Consider the following 22793-nt stretch of genomic DNA (forward strand, 5'->3'; position numbering starts at 1 on the left):
CCTACAGCAGTTTAGGAAGCGAAGAAAGTAGTGTTAGTTAAAGCAAAGGAATTTCTCTGCATTACTGGCTGAGGATCTGGGAGACACGAACTGAGGTGCTACAGTGCTGCTACTGGTGCGATGGTGTAATTATAGCACAAGAAGTTTACATAGGTGATCTCCATTATAAAAGTGGACATAGAAACTTGTACAGATTTATGATTTTTAACATAGATCATTTTAAAGTTGTGTTGCCCTCAAATAAAACTGTCATGGTGGGTGCAGATGGTTTCTGGTTCAAATCACCTGTGAGCTTAGTTGCCAAGTTTAATCAAATTACAGGTTCTTTAAAAGACAACTAATTCCAATTCCATTACACAAATTGAGTTGTGTTTTTCGATCGTTGTCACACATCAAAAACAAATGGACTACAAGGGCAAATGGAAGACTTAATATTAAGTGATTAATACTTTGATTGCCTGACTTGAGAAGAAATTGTTGTTTGAAGGAATAGATGCTTTATAACCTTTAGCCTTCTATGTTACTTAGCCTTGATGAGTAAGAATAGGAACTACAGGAGTAATCTCCCACTATCACCAGAGACTGTTACTAAGAACTTACTCTTGACTTGTGTATTTGAACAGTTCGTATATAGTGTAAGTTTGGTTGTTGAGTTCTATTACTACTTTGCTCTGATAGTTTTTCCTTTCCACCTTCTGAAATCATGGGAGTGTGACCGAAGCAGAGCTCCGTCCTGCTTTTTTGATATTAGTTGTTTTAATAACTTTAGTTAGTTTTGAACTAACTAGTGTTGAGATGGAATAAAAACGGAAAATGCTGGAAATAGATGGCAAATCAGACTGTGGGGAAAGAAACCTAGTTAACGTTTCAGGTCGATGATCTTTCGTCAGAACTGGAAGAAGTTAAAGATTTAACAACAGTTTTTAAGCAAGTACAGAGCCAGCAAAAAAGGGAGAGGAGGACAGAACAAAAGGGAAGGTCTGAGAGGATGGAGGGCAGGAGTGATTAAATGACAACAGGGGTGATGGTGCAGGGCAAGGAGGCTGGTAAGACAAGTAAAGAAACAAGAGATGGGCAATGGGGAACTGTAAATGTTACCAGCAGCGACTGTCTGGAAAAAATGGGAGCAATGGTTATGATCTGAAGTTATTGAAATCAATGATGAGTCCAGAAGTTTGTGAAGTACCTAATCGAAAGATGAGCTGCTGTTCCTCGAGCTTCTGTTGAGCTTCCTTGGAACAGTGTAGGAGGCTAAGGACAGAGGTTAGAGTGGGAGTGGGACGGAGAATTATAATGGCAAGCAACCAGAAGGTCAGGGCTATGCTTGCAGACTGAGCCGAGGTGTTCAGCAAAGTGATCACCCAGTCTGAGTTTGGTCTCCCCAATGTGGAGGAGACAACATCCTGAGCAGCAAATACAGTATACTAAATTGAAAGAAGTACAAGCAAATCGCTATTTCACCTGGAAAGTGATTGGGGCCTTGGATGGTGGGAAGGGAGGAGGTGAAAGGGCAGGTGTAGCATCCCCTGCGCGTGGGAAGGAGAGCAGACGTGGGTGATAGAAGTGTGGACCAGGGTATTGGGGAGGGAACGGTCCCTCCGGGTGCTTGGAGGGGAGGGAAAGATGGTAGTGGCATTGTGCTGGAGATGGCGGAGGATGATACGTTGAATGTGGAGGATGGTGGGGTGGAAGGTGAGGACAAGGGGCCCCTATCGTGGTTCTGGGAGGGAGGGGAAGAGGTGAGGGCAGAAGTGCGGGAAATGGAATGGACACGGTCGAGGGGCCCTGTCAACCACAGTGGAGGGAAATCCTCAGTTGAGGAAAAAGGAAGACACATCGGAAGCACTGGTGTGGAAGGTGACATCATCAGAACAGTTGCGACAAGGTAGTGTTAAAATGGAAACTGTCACGCCCTGTTAGCTACAAAATGGAGGACCAGTACTAGGGGACTGCAGGACACAAACCTTTTATATCTGATGCAATTTTACCTTGTCACAGAATTACTGGATATGCAAAACCTGGACAAGGTATGACTTTGTCATGGTGCCCCATAGTGTCTTGATTGATAGCTCTTAGTTCTATTCAATAGGCTTTCATTATATTTTCAGTCCTCTTGTGTCAACTGTTTTCCATGGCAGTGGTGAGATGGGATTCCATGGAGTGAACTAACACCCATTATGATCTTCAAAGGCGCACTTAAAAGATTCTGGAAAGAACACTAAGATTTTGAACACATTGTTATTTGTGTGACAGTGTGTAAAATAGTATGCAAGTCAGGCATTTGTATTGCTGAGTTGTCATCAACTCCTGTTGGCATAATTCCTAGGCTGCTGAAGGAAGTCGAGTGAAGGTAGCAGAGGCTTGGAGTAAAAATTCAGACCTCACTAGATATGCAAATTGTGCTGGGGGATCTGGAGTATAGTCAATGTAAGCTCTATTCAAGAAGGGAGAAAAGGATAAACCAGGTAACTCTAGACCAACTAGTCTAACCTCAATTTTGGCCAAACGTTTAGAATCTGTAATGAGATCAGGTTAGTGTGTTCTTAAAAATGCATAGGATAATCAAACAGCCAGCATAGATATTAAGGGCGAGTCATGTTTGACTTTTTAAAAGCAGTGGCTGATTCTATAGATAAGGGATATGCAGTAGATGTGGTGTTTATGGATTTTCAGGAAACATTTGATAAGTTGTCTCATGAGGCTTGTTACAAAAGTTCAGGTACAGGGTATAAGAGCAAATGTAGCAGGATGGATCAGAAGATGGTTGACAGTTGGGAAATAGTTAACCACCTCGCCTTGACAGCATTACCATCGGCAAATCCCCCATCAACAACATCCTGGGGGTCACCATTGACCAGAAACTTAACTGGACCAGCCACAAATACTGTGGCTACAAGAGCAGATCAGAGGCTGGGTATTCTGTGGCGAGTGACTCACCTCCTGACTCCCCAAAGCCTTTCCACCAACAGTCAGGAGTGTGATGGAATACTCTCTACTTGCCTAGATGAGTATAGCTCCAACAACACTCGAGAAGCTCGACACCATCCAGGACAAAGCAGCCCGCTTGACTGACACCCCATCCACCACCCTAAATATTCACTTCCCTTCACCACCGGCGTACCTTGGCAGCAGTGTGTACCATCCACAGGATGCACTGCAGCAACTCGTTAAGGCTTCTTTGACAGTACCTCCCAAACCCATAACCTGTACCACCTTTTTTTTATTCGTTCATGAGATGTGGGTGTTGCTGGCAAGGCTGGCATTTATTGCCCATCCCTAATTGCCCTTGAGAAGGTGGTGGTGAGCCACCTTCTTGAACTGCTGCAGTCCGTGTGGTGAAGGTTCTCCCACAGTGCTGTTAGGAAGGGAGTTCCAGGATTTTGACCCAGTGACTATGAAGGAACGGCGATATATTTCCAAGTCGGGATGGTGTGTGACTTGGAGGGGAACGTGCAGGTGGTGGTGTTCCCATGTGCTTGCTGCTCTTGTCCTTTTGGTGGTAGATCTGGGTAAATGGAGTTGAAGTATAGATCAGCTATGATCCAATTGAATGCTGGATCAGGCTTGATGAACTGAATAGCATACTCCTGTTACTATGGTCCTTACATTGGAAGTGGTGTAGCCAGGCATCAGTTGTGGGTGCACTTTTGACCTTATATATGTGATTTGGACTTGAATAGGGAACATAGAATCTGTTAATGATACAAATGTAGGGAGTTGGGCAAACAGCAAGGAGGATTGTAAATTTGATCAGTATGTTAGCAAAATGGGCACAAGTAGATGCAATTTAATGGAGATGGTAATGGTATGTCCTGCCTTCCAGAATGAATAGAAATGCAGTAGGCAGCCTGTGCAATCTTCAGTGTGAAATGTCATGGTCTAAGGCTAATTATGTGACACTCTGGCCTCATACCTAAGAGTAAGTTTTAGATCATAGGCAATGCAGGGCTGCCTATGGAAACTGCCCTTTGGTGCAACCATGGGAGAGCACCCAAATTGTAACCACCTAATCTGTGTCTTTTTAAAATGTTTAAGCTGATGGTACTGGGAAGTAGAATACTTTTGTCACTCCATGTTAGCACCAAGCACTCCCACATCAAATACAGCAGTCGCATTCAAAGTTACTCTTACTCTGTCCTAACAATGTGTCTCAGTCACATCAAACGTCCTTGGAGCCTCTGGGTAAATTGGTGCAAAGTTCTTTAAACAATACCATAATGTGTTAGGCACCTACAAGGACTGGGTTAGCTCAAGAGGGTAGAGGGGCCTCTGCAAGAGCCATCACCGTACTGTGGTATCAAACATTGAAGTAGTGGACTGTTATTCTAGGTTGTCTGGGTGTGCATCCTTTGGAAAATTCAAAAAAAAGTTTCCACACAAAAGGAGTCCAAACTGGTGCATTTATTTGTTGATAACACAACCTAACAAGTATGGGGATACCCAATTGATCTGAGGAGGTCTAGGTTGGGCTTACCACTGTTCCTGTTTTGAAATTGAGAAGTACTTGTTACTCTCAGTCTTATCCATATTCATTGCCTGGGCTGAAATTTCTATTTTATATGAATTTGAGCAATAGAATAGTATAAAGTAATGATTCATTAACCAAAATTCCTGGACCTCCTTCCATGTTACTCAGTCCCTAGTGTTTTGTTATGCCAGCAATCTCTGGCCTCTCTGTGCTTTTCCTATTGTGATTTCCAGCTAACCCATGTTTCAAGATGTCAGTGTCCAAATTAATCTTAGTCTTATGTACACCACAGTATTTGGCTTCTCTGAATACACCCCACTATGACAATCCAGGGTGCTCCATTTACAGATCAGATCCAGATGGGCACATTTAAAAAAAACTGGTTGATCTATGATACTCACTTTTTTTTTCTCTCCCTTTATTTCTTTCCTTATATCAGAACTATGGAAGGATACCTTAATATAACTTGTTCCAGTGTGAAATGCTCAAATAATCCCCAATTCCTGGAATTCATTACACTTATTTTTGGTCAGAACAAAATTTAAATTTTGCCACTCTGCACTCTTAGGATCTATTCTTGTTTAACCTCTCAGCACATATCAGCAGACATGATAATGCAGTACTTACATGTGAACTGAACCATAGCTAAAGTTGCTTAATTTTAGAAATACAAGAATTGCAAATGACAAACAAAATTTAGATCTTCAGTGTGCAGTAGGGAAGCTAAGTACCATTGAGTGTGCACGTTGGAAACTGGAAAAACATGAAATTATTTTCCATTTCTGCAATTTAAAATATTAAATGTATTACTGTACACAGTTCAGGATTCCATTGCATTAAAGGCCTTTGCTTTTTTTTTGGTGTTTGACCTACACCAACTTGGATTTCCAACTTGGGAGAAAAAAAAAGCAATTTCCTATGAAAATAAAAACTGGCCCATATTTATTTTATACCTGGAAATGGTTAGTGTAATTTTGTACAGTAAAATGTTACTCAGCTAGAGTATTCTTGGAGACAATGTACGCTGTAATAACAAATCTTAAATATAAAATCATGTGTTTCCAAATTAAGAGCTTAGCAGATAAATGTTCACCATATTTACAGGGGCAGATATATATATTTTTTAAAACACATTTCTTCTCTGCCCCTTCCTATTTTCACAGTTGTTACAAAATAGCATCACCATATAGCCAACTGCTCTACTGCCATCTGAATTTAATAAGATCACTTTTCTGCATGTGAACAAAATCAGACAGTGAGGAATGGCAAAAAGGTAGGAATGGAAACAGCACCCTGAATAAATTAGTAAGAAAAGCAACACCAAATACAAAATAAATTTTATGGAATGAAATACAATGGATTACAGCACAAGATACATTTATATCTCCATTATTTTAGCATTTAACAATTATTCCAGTTCTTATTGCTTCAACTTTATATGGAGGCATTCAACCATTCAAAATACAGCATTAATTCTTAAATGTCAATCAGCACAGTTTAAAAAAGATATGGGCCACAATACTGTAAGGTCAAAACTTTTATTGTTTATGAAGAATTCACTTTTCCCCCCAAAGTTGTTTTAATTGCATAGAAGGAACATACAGATGTTTTACATTTTTGGAAATACCTACTAGCAGGAAGCTCAATTGTCTCAAGCTTTTTAAAAATTGATTTTACCAATAAATAGCTCTACTCAAACCTGTTTCAGAAATCAACAGTTCAAATAAAATTAGACCAGATGTGTGGTCTTGGGTAATGCTTGCAATTTTTTTGTAAGCACTTACCACAATACAGAATGTTGAACCAACCTCAATTACCATTTGTGCTACTGCTAACCTGCAAAGACACACTGGGGGATTTAGATGTGTCGGCAAGCACAAGTCGATGCAATTTGAGTTACTTTTACTATTCCTCACAGCAACTCCAAGAGTTATGAAAAAAACATTACATGGCTGAGAAGGGGAACAGACAACCTACTGCCAGTACTCTCAGTGTCACTATTAAGCCAGCTACTAAGATTTGTGCAAGAGCAGCTGGGGTGACCAGTCCAATCTCCTTTCCACATGAAGGTAGTTAGCTTCTGCTCAACACATTTTCCTGAAAGCATGCAAGAGATTGAGAAATTACCATGAGTTGTAAATGTATGAGCACTGACATATTTACCCCACCACTGTCACTAAATCAAATACATCAGTGGTACAGAAGAGCTGAGAAACCTTTGGTATCAACCAAACTGTAAAATATCATTGGTCAAAACAACCATAACTTCACACCTCAAACCACATAAGTTTTTCTGAAATACTATTTCATAATAATTCCCTCCTCCAACATGAAATACATAGGAAGCACACTGTCCAATGCAATACCACATTGATACAACTGTTTACACTTAGTGTCAGGTGACACTCATTATATGGAACAGAAGCATGTATCCTGCTGTATATTCCCAAGCAATTAAGTTTCACCAATCAGACCTACAATATAATTGTTTGATAAAAATTAAGCTATTAACCAAACTAGTATAATCCATACAAATGGATTACATTAGCTCAAAATAAATTTAGCATTTAGTTTGATTCTCCACAAAAATCTTGTCCTGTACCATGATTTGCTTAATCTTTAATGAAAAAAATAACAACAGTATGCTTTTAATCAAGAGTTCCGATGACAAAAATAATCTTCTTATAAAACTCAAAAATTGCCACCCATCTAGTAATGATGGCAGTGCCTCATTCTTCTGTACCTCAGTAAATAAACAATAAGCTATTCACTCCTCAAGTGTCCGAAGTTGCTGTAATTCCGTGCAACTCCTCTCTCTAATACACTTGTGCCAGCTTTGTAAAGCTGTGTACAACAATTTCTTCAGTACAATAAAGCTTCCAATTTCAGAACTGGGCCCGCCCAGTTTCTTGTAAGAAGCTTTTACAGTATTAAGTATTTATGCCTGCTCCAATGACCAGATTTCATTTGTTTTTTCTCCTTTTACAAAACCAACATACAAATCCTTTTTTGAAATGGATACAAACAATGAAAATGGCATTAAGACATACAGAGACTGCTCAGTACACCCTAGTAACAGTTAACAGTACAGATTACCAGTTTTAAATCTTCCCAGTAAATGTAACAAGCTAGTTAGAACATGGGTGATGAATTCCAAATTAGTATTTATTGATTCCAAGGATCCGAACTCCATGTAGTTGAGGCAGCTTAGGAATCAACACAGTCAAAAGAGATGCTGTATTGACAATAAAATGTGTTGGGTCATACTTAGTGTAAAAACTGGCCAAGAAATACCTGCAAGAAATAAAATTATATTTAGAAAACTCAAATGATAAGCAGCACAATATTTCCTTACAAAACTACACAGTTTAACAAAGCTCCGTAACTATTAATACCAATGTAATTCTTGTAAACAATTTTACAACACCAAGTTATAGTCCAGCAATTTTATTTTAAATTCACAAGCTTTCGGAGGCTACCTCCTTCGTCAGGTGAACGATGTCACCTGACGAAGGAGGTAGCCTCCGAAAGCTTGTGAATTTAAAATAAAATTGCTGGACTATAACTTGGTGTTGTAAAATTGTTTACAATTGTCAACCCCAGTCCATCACCGGCATCTCCACACAATGTAATTCTTACTCATGGGATTCTGTATATCCGTAAAGGAAACGTTTTCAAAACAAACACCTTTTACAAGCATGTTAAATTCACTCATTTTTTCCATAATTTATTTCCATTTTTTATTACCATTGTTTCTGCAGCAGGATATACAGATTTTACAAGAATTCAAATAATTAAAAATGTTCTCTGTATCTTTAAATAAACCCACCAGCTACGAATTTATATAGATTGAAGATGGACAGGTGGCCTGCTCCCAGATCTTCACCCATCAGAAATGGCCACTTCGTGTGGTGAAGTGCTCCTTTCGCTATTTCATGTTACCCTCACTATGAGAAAGTGCTTGATCTTCTTTCAACACAATCTCAACCAAAATGGGATCTTGTGAGCCTGCACTATATAACACTGTTACAGCATCCCATTCCATCACAAATTTTGTATTGTGTCAAATTTGGCGAGCTGTTCAACTGTGAGCTGAGTTTCCGAGACACAATCATCCTCTCAATCACAAAGACCGTTTACTTCCATCTCCACAACACTGCTCACCTCTGCTGCTACCTCAGCCTCTCCACTGCTGAATCCCTCATACATGCCTTCATTAGCTCCAGAATCTACTGTTTCAAATCTCTTTGCTGGCCACACATCCTCCACAAACTCCAACTTGTCCAAACTTCACTGCTCATATCCTATCCTGCACTTAGTTCTGGTGATCCATCACCCTTGTCCTAATCAACCTAAATTGGCTCCCCACAACTCAGATTTAAAATCTTCATCCTCGTCTTTAATCTTTCCATGGCCTCGCTGGGTCCTACTCTAAAGAATTCCCCCCCCAAAACCTCTGCACCTCCTTTAAAAACCTTCCCAAACTCAACCCTTTCAACCAATGTTTTGGACATCCCTCCTAATCTTGTCTTCCATTTTCTTTAGGCCTATCTATGTAGCACCTTGGGATTTTTTTTACATTACAGGCACTATATAAATACAGTTGTTGATAGTTATGTGCTAAAACACTTTCCTCCGGATAATAAAAAATGTTTTCCTCCCTTTCTCTTCTTCAGAGCGTTCCTACAATACATCATCAGCAGAGAGAGAGCCCACGTGCTCACTCACTCTGGTGGCCTGTTCACAGACCGCTAACATTACTTTATAGATACCTACTGGTTCATAAAAGCAATGTAGAGAATAGTCTTTCTCATGGTACTTTATATTTCCCTCTATCTAAACAGAAAGCAGCCACTGGCACAGCTTTGATTGAAACCTGCATCCCAAGTGCTATCAGTGCTGTCCTCACATTTTTTGCTTTGTTGTTTGATGACAAACTTCAAATTTGGCAAGTACTGTTCTGATTGGTTCACTTTACAACAGCTAATTAAAACAATTCTGCTCTCTCCCGGCAGTATAATGTAACTACACTTAACTCAAGAGGAAAGTATAAAATGTTAGCTCAAGCAAGTTTTAATTCATATTACTCATCATAAAATTAAAGTTACATTATAATTATATTTTGTCTTATTTTAGTATGACATTTAAAAAACACAACTCATTCAATGCCGAAGACACCTTTTGGTGTTGTCTCCAATGCAGTGCTCAATTTCAGAACGATGGTGTAGCAGTGCAATGGTTTAAAGCTATCACAAGTCACCATAAACAGCACAGGGTAGTGAATGAGTTATAAGAAAGCTTATTTGCATTTACTTAACAAAAGAAGTGGGTTCTTACAGAATAATTGGCGAGATAGTAAGGAATTTTCTGGAAGACGTAAACTGTACGCCATAATCCAATTGTTCCCAGTGTGTCAGAAGTCTAGCTTTCCCTTGATCAGGTGTTTCGAAGGGTGTGCCTTTGACTGCATGCAAGAACACATACATTCCCTGCAGATGAGAGGATGTCAGTTAAATTACAAGTAACATTGCAAAAGGACCACCCCAACCACAAATGGATACCAAAAGTAATGGATTTATGATTCATGGCAGTTTAGCAACAAAGGAGCACCCAGGAAAATCGAGCATTTCTAAAACTAGGAAAATTGAAAAAGAATTAAGGCTTTACTTCCCACAGTGATCGCGCATTTTCTGTGACATATTTTGGAGCAAAGATTATATTTTTTAAAAGAGGAATCTTTGAAAGCAAATTTAAGACAGTAAATATACAAGGTAAAGCAGATAAACTCTTGATCACTAGTTTAAAGCTCTTTCGAAGCTTGAGAAGCAGTCTCAACCCAGTTTTAGTAGACATGGGCTCATCACAAAATAGTATCTAATTCAGCATCAACTGGCATTCTTGGAAGTCACAAGATGGTTGGTGTGGGAAATGAAAATAGGTCACACTGGTGCAGTAGGGGATGAGGCTAAGGCACAAAGAGGATGCTTTACTCTTCATCTAACCACGCTACATCTGGTTTAAATATGCTTAATGCTTACATTTGATACCTGAAATGGAAAGTGTTCCATTCCTCAACAATATCACTTCCCAATGAGCACAATTCACCAAAGTAAAACCTGCCGACGTACTGTTTAAACATTCCTCCCTCAACTAAAAACCAGAGTAAATGGTCATTCATCTCATTGCTGTATACAAAATGGCGGTTGCATTCACCTACATGTGAAAATTGTAAACAATTTTACAACACCGAGTTATAGTCCAACAATTTTATTTGAAAATCACAAGCTTTCGGAGGCTTCCTCCTTCCTCAGGTGAATGTCAAGAAATCCTCGAACCTTTCGCATTTATAAATCACAGAACAATACCTGATGATTACAGATAATCTTTCCAACTGCCCGTTGCCAAGGCAATCAAAGTGCTCGGACAGAGAGGTGTTACCTACAGGACCACCGAATATACAAACAACCAAAAAAAAGAGAGCGAGTGAGAGGCAGAAACATTGAAACATCCGGAAGGAAGAGAAAGACAGCAAATGACCCGTTGTGTTAAAAACAGGTAACTTTTGTTCGCTGGTGGGGTTACGTGTAGCGTGACATGAACCCAAGATCCCGGTTGAGGCGGTCCTCATGGGTGTGGAACTTGGCTATCAATTTCTGCTTGACGATTTTGCGTTGTCGTGTGTCTCGAAGGCCGCCTTGGAGTCCGCTTACCCGAAGATCGGTGGCTGAATGTTCTTGACTGCTGAAGTGTTCCCCGACTGGGAGGGAACCCTCCTGTCTGGCGATTGTTGCGGTGTCCGTTCATCCGTTGTCGCAGTGTCTGCATGGTCTCGCCAATGTACCATGCTCTGGGGCATCCTTTCCTGCAATGGTACATTGGCGAGACCATGCAGACACTGCGACAACGGATGAACGGACACCGCGCAACAATCGCCAGACAGGAGGGTTCCCTCCCAGTCGGGGAACACTTCAGCAGTCAAGGACATTCAGCCACCAACCTTCGGGTAAGCGGACTCCAAGGCGGCCTTCGAGACACACGACAACGCAAAATCGTCGAGCAGAAATTGATAGCCAAGTTCCGCACCCATGAGGACGGCCTCAACCGGGATCTTGGGTTCATGTCACGCTACACGTAATCCCACCAGCGAACAAAAGTTATCTGTTTTTAATATAACGGGTCATTTGCTGTCTTTCTCTTCCTTCCGGATGTTTCAATGTTTCTGCCTCTCTCTCGCTCTTTTTTTTTGGTTGTTTGTATATTCGGTGGTCCTGTAGGTAACACCTCTCTGTCTGAGCACTTTGATTGCCTTGGCAACGGGCAGTTGGAAAGATTATCTGTAATCATCAGGTATTGTTCTGTGATTTATAAATGCGAAAGGTTCGAGGATTTCTTGACATTCACCTGAGGAAGGAGGAAGCCTCCGAAAGCTTGTGATTTTCAAATAAAATTGTTGGACTATAACTTGGTGTTGTAAAATTGTTTACAATTGTCAACCCAAGTCCATCACCGGCATCTCCACATCATGGCTACATGTGAAACACTCGAACACTTCAGAGATGTGATAATGTGCTATAAATGCATGCAAATTCTGCCTCCCCCCCCCCCAACCTTTCTTAATCTAGCACTACACATGCTGCAATGCAGTTTCTGTCCAGCAAGGTTAACTTTTAAAATCAGCACCAATCTTTTTCTTTACCACCATCGAGATGTCCCAACATTGCCACCTAATGCTAACATATATCTCTGGTTGCAATCCTTGCTCGGTAAATCTAGCCAAGAAGGAAAATCTGTGAAGGAGACAAGTATTTTCCAATTTTAGCACAAGAATTTTAAAAAAGAGAACATTTGGTGGAATTTAAAATCTCCAGCATGTATTATCTCACTACCACAAAATAATAAATTCACTTTCACATTAATACATTAACGAATTATTCCAAGTAAATAATTCAATTTCATCCAAAGCAACTGGAAAAATAAAATTGCTGCAACTTCTTTACCTCAAAAACAGTCTAATAACTATGACAAACACAATTACATTTGGCTAGTCATATTGGATTCCATTGAATGCAACTGCCTAGACTTTCCCTGCCTGTTTATCTTCTTTATTCTTTTCAAAGGTTTTAAAACAAAATTCTGCTTCCTGAGTACAAGACTAATGGCAAAAACTAAATAAGTTCAAACAGTTTTGTAAAAACTTGCATAAAATTAGTGAATATCATTTTTGTGACCTAGTTTATCAAATTACTTTCACCTAGTTAGAAAGTAGCAACCTGACATTTAGCGCAAGGCTCAAAGCAAATTATGTGCATAGCAAGTTGCCAAAAGCTGTCCTACAATGCAATTTTTAAGTTTTCAATCCCTGATGCACAGTATTGCTTGAAAGTGGTTGTGATCTTGAAAAAAAACCTCTAAGAATCCGAACAGTTTTCTAATCAAACCAAGAAAAGTTAATAGCAAATGCTGGAAATTGACAATACACAGGTCTGTCAGTATCTGAGAAAAGAAAATCTAGCTCAATGGTTCAGGCTGAGACCCTTTGTCAAAGCTATTTTGTGAATACAATAATTTCTATGAATTTTTTTTTCACAAAGCATCATGGCACATATAAAACTGCAAACAGCAACAGTACAGATAGTCAGGTACTCACCAAGTTGTGGATTACATTTGTTAAAGTCCACACAACAGGAACGGTGAAGAAGGGGATGCTCAAAAGCACTATATGAAGCATCCCAACACCAAGCGCATATGTCAGCCATATCCCACGGCTGTTCATTACTCTTGTGTTGGGATTCACTTCACTGTGTGCAACACCAACATTCATCTTTTTACCTGCAAGGACAAAAAAAAGGTTTACACACCTACTTTCTTGGCGTCAAGTATTTATTTTCAGTGAGTCAGATAAAAAATAACAATGGGTGTTGAAGCTTTTGCTATCTGCTAGACAATGGTTAGAAAGGTGCGTGCTTTTCGTGGTGCATCTAATTCAATTGCTAGGATTTTCCTTAACTTCTAATTAAAATAGTCCTTTTTCAATCTACGTCCATTTATGAATGCATGTAGAATAAGTGTGGCATAGAAATATAATTAATCATAAATCTCTTCAGCAATATTTTATAAACATAAATAGTAAAAGGATAGTCAAAAGAAAGGTGAAGCCAATTAGGGACAAAAAAGATCTTCTTGTGGAGGCAGAGAGTATGACTGACGTACTAAATGAATACATCACATCAGTCTTCACTAAAGAAGAGGATGCTGCCAATGTAGCAGTAAAGGAGGAGGTAGTAGCGAAATTGGATAGGATATAAATAGATAAAGAGGAGGTACTTAAAAGGTTGGCAGTACTCAACGTAGAAAAGTCATCTGGTCCAGATGGGATGCATCCTAGGTTACTGAGGGAAGTAAGGGTAGAATTTGCAGAGGCTCTGGCCACAATCTACCAATCCTCCTTAGATATGGGGACAGTACCAGAGGACTGGAGGATTGCAAGTGTCACATCCCTGTTCAAAAAAGGGGAAGCGGGATAAACCCGACAATTACAGGGAAGTCAGCCTAATGTTAGTGGTGGGAAAACTTTTAGAGACAATAATCTGGGACAAAATTAATTGGCACTTGGAAAAGTATGGGGTAATAAATGAAAGTCAGCATGGATTTGTTAAAGGACAATTGTGTTTGACTAACTTGATTGTGTTATTTGATGAAGTAATGGAGAGGGCTGCTGAGGGTAATGCAGTTGATGTTGTGTATATGGAATTTCAAAAGGCATTTGATAAAGTATCACATAATAGACTTGTAAGCAAAATTAAAACCCATGGGATAAAGGGACAGTGGTAGCATGGATAAAAAATTGGCTAAGGGACAGAAAGCAGAGGTGAACAGTTGTTTTTCAGACTGGAGGGGAGTATACAGTGGTGTTCCCCAAGGGTCGGTATTAGGGCCACTGCTCTTTTTGATATATATTAAATGACCTGGACTTGGGTATACAAGATATAACTTCAAAGTTTGCAGATGACACAAAACTGAGAAATGCGGTAAACAATGAGGATAGTAACAGATTTCAGGAAGACAGACTGGTGAAATGGGCAGACACATGGCAGGTGGAATTTAACACAAGTGAAGTGATACATTTTGATATGAAGAATGAGAAGAGGGACTATAAACTAAATGGTACAATTTTAAAAGGTGTGCAGGAAGAGAGGTGGGGGTGTATGTATACAAGTCTTTGAAGGTTGCAGAACAAGTTGAGAAGGCTGTTGAAAAAGCATATGGGATCCTGGGCTTTATTAATAGGCATAGAGTACAAAAGCATGGAAATTATGCCAAACTTTTTTAAAAGACTGGTTTGGCTTCAGCAGGAGTATTGTGTTCAATTCTCAGCACCACACTTTCAGAAGGATGTCAATGCGTTAGAGAGGGTGCAGAAGAGATTTATTAGAATGGTATCAGGGATGAAGGACTTCAGTTATATGGATAGACTGGAGAAGTTGGGGTTGTTCTCCTTAGAGCAGAGGAGGTTGAGAGGCGATTTGATAGAGATGTTCAAAATCATTAACAGTTTTGATAGAGTAAATAAGGCAAAACTATTTCCAGTGGCAGGCAGAGGACACAGATTTAAGGTGATTGGCAAAAGAATCAGAGGTGACATGAGGAAGCACTTTTTTACGCAGCGAGTTGTTATGATCCGTAATGCACTGCCTGAAAGGGTGGTGGAGGCAGATTCAATAGTAACTTTCAAAGGTGAATTAGATAAATACTTGAAGGGAAAAAGTTACAGGGCTATGGGGAAAGAGCAGGGGAGTGGGACTAATGGCATAGCTCTACCAAAGAGCTGGCACAGGTACAATGGGCCGAATGTCCTCCTTCTGTGCTGTATCATACGTTAATGATGTTTTAATATAATTAGAAGCTAACCATCTCATATATAGCACTGTAATGCACATTGCTACATCAAGGTGTGTGTTTTATATAAGCCCATTGCTTACCTAATTGGGTGACCAACATCCTGTCAATGTGAATTTTGAAATTTGCTACCTGATGCAGTAGAGAACCACAGAGGTTTTATGGCTTCATCTTCCTGAGCTCGCACTTTCAGGGAATTATGTACTTGGAAATCCTACATCTCAATGTTCATCCACACTCTTCAGCCTCTTTCCATTAAGTGTATACTCCCATTTGTTTTTCTTCCAAAATGTATTACCTCACACTTATCAAAATTAAATTGCACATGTCTGCCCATTCCACTAACTTGTCTATGTCTTCCTGAGACCTTTTACCGCCTTGTTTGCCAAACCCCCTATTTTTGTCATCAGCAAGTTTCAAGGTTGTACTCCCTGTCCCCAAGTCCAAATCATCCATACATACCAAGAACATAAGTGGACAAGCACTGACCCCTCAGGTACACCACTTCTAACCCTCTCCAATCCAAGCAACACCCATTTACACTAACTCTGCTTCCTGATTGTCAAGCAACATTCTATCCATGCGGTTACATTTCCTCTTATACCATCTGTATGAATTTTTCTAACAAGCCTCTTATGAGACACCTTATCGAATACCTTCTGAAGATCCATATATACGACATGTACTGCATTACCTTTCTCTATCCAATTGGTCACTTCAAAAAAACACCTAAATTTCTCAAACAGGACTTGCCGTAAACAAATCCAAGCTAACAAATCCAAGTAACACTCGTGTTACTAAAGCTCAATAATTAGAATCTATAAATCAAGATAAAGAGAGTTTGCCAACATTAGATTAACTGGTCTCTAGTTATCAGTTTTATCTTTCTCTCACTTCTTGAACAAAGGAGTTACAATAGTTACCCTCCAGTGCCACAGCACAAGCTGCTTATTTAAGGAGGATTGAAAAATTGTGGCCAGAGCCTCTAATGCCTCCTCTGTGTATGTTTTCAGCAGCGTAGAGAATGTAATCAATCAGGGCCAGTGATTTATCCATCTGAAGTTCTGCTATTTTTTATTAACACCAATTTCTTTTCTACAGTGATCTCTAGCAATTGTTTCATATCCTCTCTAGTACATCTACATTCTCAATTTGACCATCATTTAAAAAACCAATGTAAAATATTTAATATCCCTGTCATATCTGTAATAAGGCCCACAATTGGGCTTCCTCCACACCTGAGCAGCCCTAACCTCCAAATATTTTTTAAAAACTTTTGTATGCTTATAACAGCCCTTACTGTTTGCTTGTCATCTGCTAGCCTTTTATTAGGCCGTCTATTTTTTTTAACCTCCCCACTACACTTTCTATATCTCTCACAATCTTCTTTAGTATTAGCCCTAACTTTATCAAATTCCTCAGTCTAGTTTTAACTTATAGAACTCTATCCTTTGGTGCATTCCCTTTTTGCCTTATAGAAATACATTTATTTTGTACTCTGACCATCTCATATTTGAAGATTTCCCACTGTTATTCAGTTGACCTGTTTGCTAACTTATTTATGCAATTAATTTGGACCTGAACTTTGCCCTTTATCAGTGCAACAACTTTACAACTGACTGACTTCCTTTTTAAAAAATTTACATCGAACCTAATTATGTTGTTGTCACTATTTCCAATTGCTCTCATCAGCTACTTGCCCCACTTCATTTCCCAGAATCAAGCAATGCTCCTCAGTTGGGCTAGTGACATAATCCAAGCAACAGTCCTGGATGTATTCTACCGTGTTCCACATTTTGACCACATACATAGAATTGTACAGCACAGAAACAGGCCAGTCGCCCAACAGGTCTACACCGGTGTTTATGCTCCACAAGCCTCCACCCACCTTATCAATATACCCTTCTATTCCTTTATTATTCACATGTATCATCTCTATTCCATTCTACCATGGGATAGTTAAAATCACCTGACATTATTGCACTGTTGTGGCTCAGTGGTAGAACTTTCACTTCTGAGTCAGAAGGTTGTGGGTTCAAGTTCCACACCAGAGACTGAAGCACGCAATCTCGGTTGTCACCTCAGTGCAGTACCGAGGGAGTCCTCCACTTTCAGAGAAGCACTATTCAAAAGGAGTTCTCCCCAGTGTCCTGGACAATATTTATCCCTCAAACAACTTCACTAAAAACAGATTATCTGGTCATTATCTCATTGTTTGCACAAATTGGCTGCTATGTTTCCCTACATTTCAACAGTGACTACACTTCAAAAGAACTTCATTGACAGTAAAGCACTTTGGGATGTCCTGGAGTTGTGGAAGGCACTATACAAATGCAAGTTCTTTCTTTCTATGCAGATCTCCCCCTCTCTCGCTCATCTTCAATGTTTGGTAGCCTGTAATGCAGATCAAGAATTGTACCATTTCTCTTCCTCTTTTTAACTCTATCCACATGGATTCTATTTTAACACAACCCACAGGATATTCTTATGTTGTAGCACTTTACTAATACTACCTGCCATCCAATCCCCTTTTTCACTCCCCATCTCCCCTGAAAAGGTTATTAGGAATATTTAGTTCAAGTCCTGTCCAAACTAAATCTACAGCTCAGTTATAGCTACTGTTCCTCCAGTTATTAATGCTTCTAGCTCTCCGATTTGACGTTGAATGCTATGCATTTATATACATAACTCAATCCTGATACCAATGTGCCACTTTAAAAAAACCTGCACACCGTGCGTTCATTGCTAAACGTCCTTTATATTTCAAACTCTGACCAATGGAGTTTTAACAGCCCTATTTACTATTTCACGTAAATCCAAAAGTTGTGTTATCGGATTTAACTAGAATAGGAAAAAAAATACCCGAGGCAAAAAGGTACCAATTAACAATTCAATTTAAGATTTTTTTTAAAAAAGTGACTCCTGGCAGACAAACGTTTGCAAAATGAAGAACAAAAGGCCAGTTGCACTGATTGTGTCTGCACTTTTATTCCATTTAAACGCACAGGAAACTCCCTTAATTCTGACCTTTGTTCGATGTGTGTTGTCGCCCTGTCAACTTGCTGCATTCCTCTCTTTACAATACAGTATCGAAAGTACAACAAATGCATTTCACCATACGGTCTACTCTAATCGAAAATCCCGACAACATTTGCGATGCAGTGAACTGTCACATCCCCTAATGTCTCAAACCTACAGCAAAACTGTCGGACAAATATCCAACCAAACGGTTAAAGAAACATTAAGCAAACTGCAATATTAATCTTACTAAAAACAGTGTTGAAAGAGGGGGGAGGGAGGGGGGGGGGGGGAGGGTGTGTGTTTTTTTTTTGCAGCGCTAGGCCACAAAGGAAATCAGGGAGCCGAGAGCCGAGGGCGCTGCAGCTCACTCTGGACTCTGATCGATCCAACACCGTTCGTATTTTACAAAATATTAATTTTTTTAAAAACCCACACAAAGGGCGGTTCTCACTCAAGCGCGTTGCAAACAGACGCCGGAAAGCACCGTTACCCGATTAAGGCCGATGATGTCCTCACCGAGTCTGAGAGGAGGAGGTGATTGAGTCACGGCGCAGCCTCCACAGCTCACACTCAAGCCTCCACCTCCGGCCGTTCCTATCACAGCGCTGACCCCGCCCCCTCACTCTCTTGGAACGGAAGCATTGTGACGCTGTTTTTTTGAGTGACAGCCGCGGCGGACGCGCTCAGCCAATCACCAGCTCGCGAAACGCCGTCGGCGCGCGCCCAAGGGAGGGATTTCCGCGGGCGTTCCACCCGCTCTGGGCGCGCGCGCGGTGCGCGGGGGGGGAGAGACCTGTAGTTGTCGAAGGCGCTGAGCCTGGAGTGTGTGCGCCTGCACCGTGCAAGTCGATACACCCCCGAGCAGAGCTGGCACCAAGGACGTAAGAGGAGAGGTGGGGGGGTTTGACAAGTGGAGAGAGAGAGAGAGAGAGAGGACGGATTTCTCCCATTGATAGTACAGTGAAGTGTTGCTAAGTATTTATTTGAAGCAGTTGATTTGTGTGTTAAGTGCTGCATTAGGTTCGCTGTAGGAAAGCACCATTGGCGGGGCTTTTCTTCATTTGTTCTCTATGAGTTCAAATTATTTGTCCCAGATAGTGCTCGGAGTATTTCACCGGCTGCACAACTCGGGACAATGCTGTACATGTAGATTTATGCTCCGCTATTAGCCCTAAAAAGCACTGAAGGACATGTTTTATAGGCGTGTCTATATTTTAAGGTGATGTCAATAAAAGTGCAAATTTGTAGCGATTAATGCAGTTTTAACAGAAACGTTTACAAAGCAGGAACACGTTTCAATTTGTAACTGGCTGGGAATGAACTAAAAACCATTGTAATTTATTTTTGCTGCTGGAAAGCTATTTCAGTGCTGAAAGAGTTGAACTGGTTTCACAATTTCTTACTGTATTCTTCAAGTCGCAGATTTCACTTTTTCTGCTGCTCCTTGAGAACGTTTAATCCAGGAAATGTTATGTTTTGCTCATATTTTGAATTTAATATTCAAATTCACTGCACAAATGCATTCCCTCTAGGCTGTTCACTTTTCCCCCAGGGCTTTAACAGTTACCCATCAGATAAGTAGACTTCCACAACTACTTGCATAATATTTCTTCTCAGCCTTTTCCAAAAACTCTATCAGTTTCTCCATCTTGGTCCTATGTGCTCTGACGACTGCACTTTCTGCACCAGAGTTCCTAAATATCTTTTTGTACTGCTGTAGTGGAGAAGGCCGTTGGCTGCATTTGCAACATTTCTCCTGTCTTTATTCTTATCTTTTCTCACTCCTCACACCAGATCATCTACAACATGGTTGCAGCATATCTTCACCTCCCCTTTCTGTCTGTGCTCTTCCCCAGGCATTTCCAGGGAACTTCAGCATAATACAGTTGAGAAATAGGCTAAATATAGAAAGTACAGAGGAAATCTAAAAAAGGGAATAAGAAGGGCAAGGAGAGAATATGAGAATAGATTAACGGCTAACATAAAAGGGAACCCAAAAGTCTTTTATAAATGTAAATTGTGGAAGGATGGGACTGATTAGGGACAAAAAAAATGATCTTGTGGAGGCAGAGGGCATAGCTGAGGTACTAAATGAATACTTTGCATCCATCTTCACGAGAGAAGAGGATGCTGCTATTGTAGCAGTAAAGGAGGGGGTAGTAGTGATTGGATAGGCTAAAAATAGATGAAGAGGAGGTACTTGAAAGATTGGCAGTACTTAAAGTAGAAAAATCACCCGGTCCAGATGGGATGCATCCTGGGTTACTGAGGGAAGTATGGGTGGAAAGTGTGGAGGCTCTGGCCACAATCTTCCAATCCTCCTTAGATATGGGGACGGTGCCAGAGGACTAGATGATTGCAAATGTCACATCCCTGTTTAAAAAAGGAGATAGAGATAAACCCGGCAATTACAGGCCAGTCAGCCTAACGTCAGTGGTGGGGAAACTTTTAGAGATGATAATCTGGGACAAAATTAATTAGCACTTGGAAAAGTATGGGCTAATGAAAGTCAGCATGGATTTGTTAAAGGAAAATTGTGTTTGACTAACTGAGTTTTTTGATGAAGTAATGGAGAGGGTTGATAAGGGTAGTGCGGTTGATGTGTATATGGAATTTCAAAAGGCATTTGATAAAGTACCACATAATAGACTTGTAAGCAAAATTAAAGCCTATGGGATTAAAGTGACAGCATGGATACAAAATTGGCTAAGGGACAGAAAGCAGAGAGTAGTGGTGAACGGTTGTCTTTCAGACTGGAGGGAAGTATACAGTGGTGCTCCCCAGGGGTCAGTGTTAGGACCACTGCTCTTTTTGATATATATTAATGACCTGGACTTTGGTATAGAGGGTATAATTTCAAAGTTAACAGATGACATGAAACTCGGAAATGTAGGAAACAATGTGGAGGATAGTAACAGACTTCAGGAGGATATAGACAGACTGGTGAAATGAGCAGATACGTGGCAGATGAAATTTGTTGACCGAAGTGTGAAGTGATGCATTTTGGTAGAAAGAATGAGGAGACATAATATAAACTAAATGGTACAATTTTAAAGGGTGTGCAGGAACAGTGAGACCTGGGGCTGCACATACACAAATCTTTGAGGGTGGCAGGACAAATTGAGAAGGCTGTTAAAAAAAAAGTATATGGGATCCTGGGCTTTATTAATAGAGGCATAGAGTACAAAAGCAAGAAAGGTATGCTAAATCTTTATAAAACACTGGTTAGGCCTCAGCTGGAGTATTATGTTCAATTCTGGGCACCACACTTTAGGAAGGATGTCAAGGCTGCAGAGAGGGTGCAGAAGAAATTTACTAGAATGATACCAGGGATGAGGAACTTCAGTTATGTGGAGAGACTGGAGAACCTGGGGTTGAGGAGGTTAAGGGGAGATTTGATAGAGGTGTTCAAAATCATGAACGGTTTTGACAGAGTAAATAAGGAGAAACGGTTTCCAGTGGCAGAAGGGTCGATAACCAGAGAACACAGGTTTAAGGAGTTCGGCAAAAGAGCCAGAGGCAACATGAAGAAACATTTTTTTACACAGTGAGTTGTAATAATCTGGAATGCACTGCCTGAAAGGGTGGTCAATTGTAAACAATTTTACAACACCAAGTTATAGTCCAGCAATTTTATTTGAAATTCACAAGCTTTCGGAGGCTTCCTCCTTCCTCAGGTGAATGTTGTGGAATGTTGTGGATTTCCACAACATTCACCCGAGGAAGGAAGAAGCCTCCGAAAGCTTGTGAATTTCAAATAAAATTGCTGGACTATAACTTGGTGTTGTAAAATTGTTTACAATTGTCAACCCCAGTCCATCACCGGCATCGCCACATCATGAAAGGGTGGTGGAAGCAGATTCAGTAGTAATTTTCAAAAGGGAATTGGATAAATACTTGAAGGGAAAACATTTACAGGGCTATGGGGAAAGAACAGGGGAATGGGATTAATTGGATAGCTCTTTCAAAGATCCAGCACAGGCATGATGGGCTGAATAGCCCCCTCCTGAGCTGTACCTCATATGATATGATACTATGATACATGCACCAGTAGTTCATTTGCTTCTTTACATGCCATTATCTCTGGTCCCAAACACCCAATCCACATGAGACAATCTAGTCTGCTGTGTTTGCTGCTAATTGTTCAGTCACCTATATATTGGGGAGAACAAACCAATTAGGTGATCGCTTTGCCAAGAATTCAACTTGCCCCTTCGTATCTCACTCAGAACTTTCTGTCTTGGCCTCCTAGACTGTACACACCAAGCTCAATGCAAACTTAAGGGTTAGTGGTCTGAACCTTCTTTACCAACTTCAGACCACAGCTAGTTTTCCTGCAAGAGTCTCCCATTTAAATTTCACCACAGATCCTTCCATTCTGGAGCTATTTTACTCACATTTTGTCCTC

The 22793-nt window shown here is 40.3% G+C and overlaps 2 protein-coding genes across 9 annotated transcripts in view; one reads left to right on the top strand and one right to left on the bottom strand.

The window, feature by feature from the left end:
* Window positions 1-4386: 4386 nt before the first annotated feature.
* ormdl1 (ORMDL sphingolipid biosynthesis regulator 1) lies at window positions 4387-18988 on the bottom strand. 5 transcript variants are annotated; one of them, XM_067987727.1, is made up of 4 exons: window positions 18902-18988; window positions 13116-13297; window positions 9806-9957; window positions 4387-7762 (listed from the first exon to the last, which is right to left on the bottom strand). In XM_067987727.1, exons 2-4 carry the CDS (start codon window positions 13287-13289, stop codon window positions 7627-7629), a joined length of 462 nt encoding a protein of 153 aa, XP_067843828.1. In that variant the 5' UTR covers window positions 13290-13297; window positions 18902-18988; the 3' UTR covers window positions 4387-7626. The 5 variants fall into 5 exon arrangements, with proteins under 5 accessions (XP_067843828.1, XP_067843825.1, XP_067843826.1 ...); XM_067987724.1 differs by having other exon boundaries at window positions 18876-18988; XM_067987725.1 differs by having other exon boundaries at window positions 18837-18988.
* Window positions 18989-19178: 190 nt separating this feature from the next.
* Window positions 19179-22793, top strand: part of pms1 (PMS1 homolog 1, mismatch repair system component) — a 73422-nt gene continuing 69807 nt past the window's right edge. For all 4 annotated transcript variants that reach the window (XR_010963446.1, XM_067987729.1, XM_067987730.1 and 1 more), the window contains exon 1: window positions 19179-19266. The gene's annotated coding sequence lies outside the window, so the exon portion shown is untranslated. The remainder of the gene's footprint in view (window positions 19267-22793) is intronic.

This window comes from Heptranchias perlo, chromosome 7, assembly GCF_035084215.1.
Source record: "Heptranchias perlo isolate sHepPer1 chromosome 7, sHepPer1.hap1, whole genome shotgun sequence".
In the NCBI taxonomy this organism is placed as follows: Eukaryota; Metazoa; Chordata; class Chondrichthyes; order Hexanchiformes; family Hexanchidae; genus Heptranchias; species Heptranchias perlo.

Coding starts and splice junctions, on each gene's coding strand:
- ormdl1 (XM_067987727.1), bottom strand. CDS start 13,289: ATGAATGTTGGTGTTGCACACAGTGAAGTGAATCCCAACACAAGAGTA. Junction 9,958..13,115: donor CAAATGTAATCCACAACTTG/GTGAGTACCTGA, acceptor TCTCATCTGCAG/GGAATGTATGTGTTCTTGCA. Junction 7,763..9,805: donor ACTATCTCGCCAATTATTCT/GTAAGAACCCAC, acceptor TATTTCTTGCAG/GTATTTCTTGGCCAGTTTTT.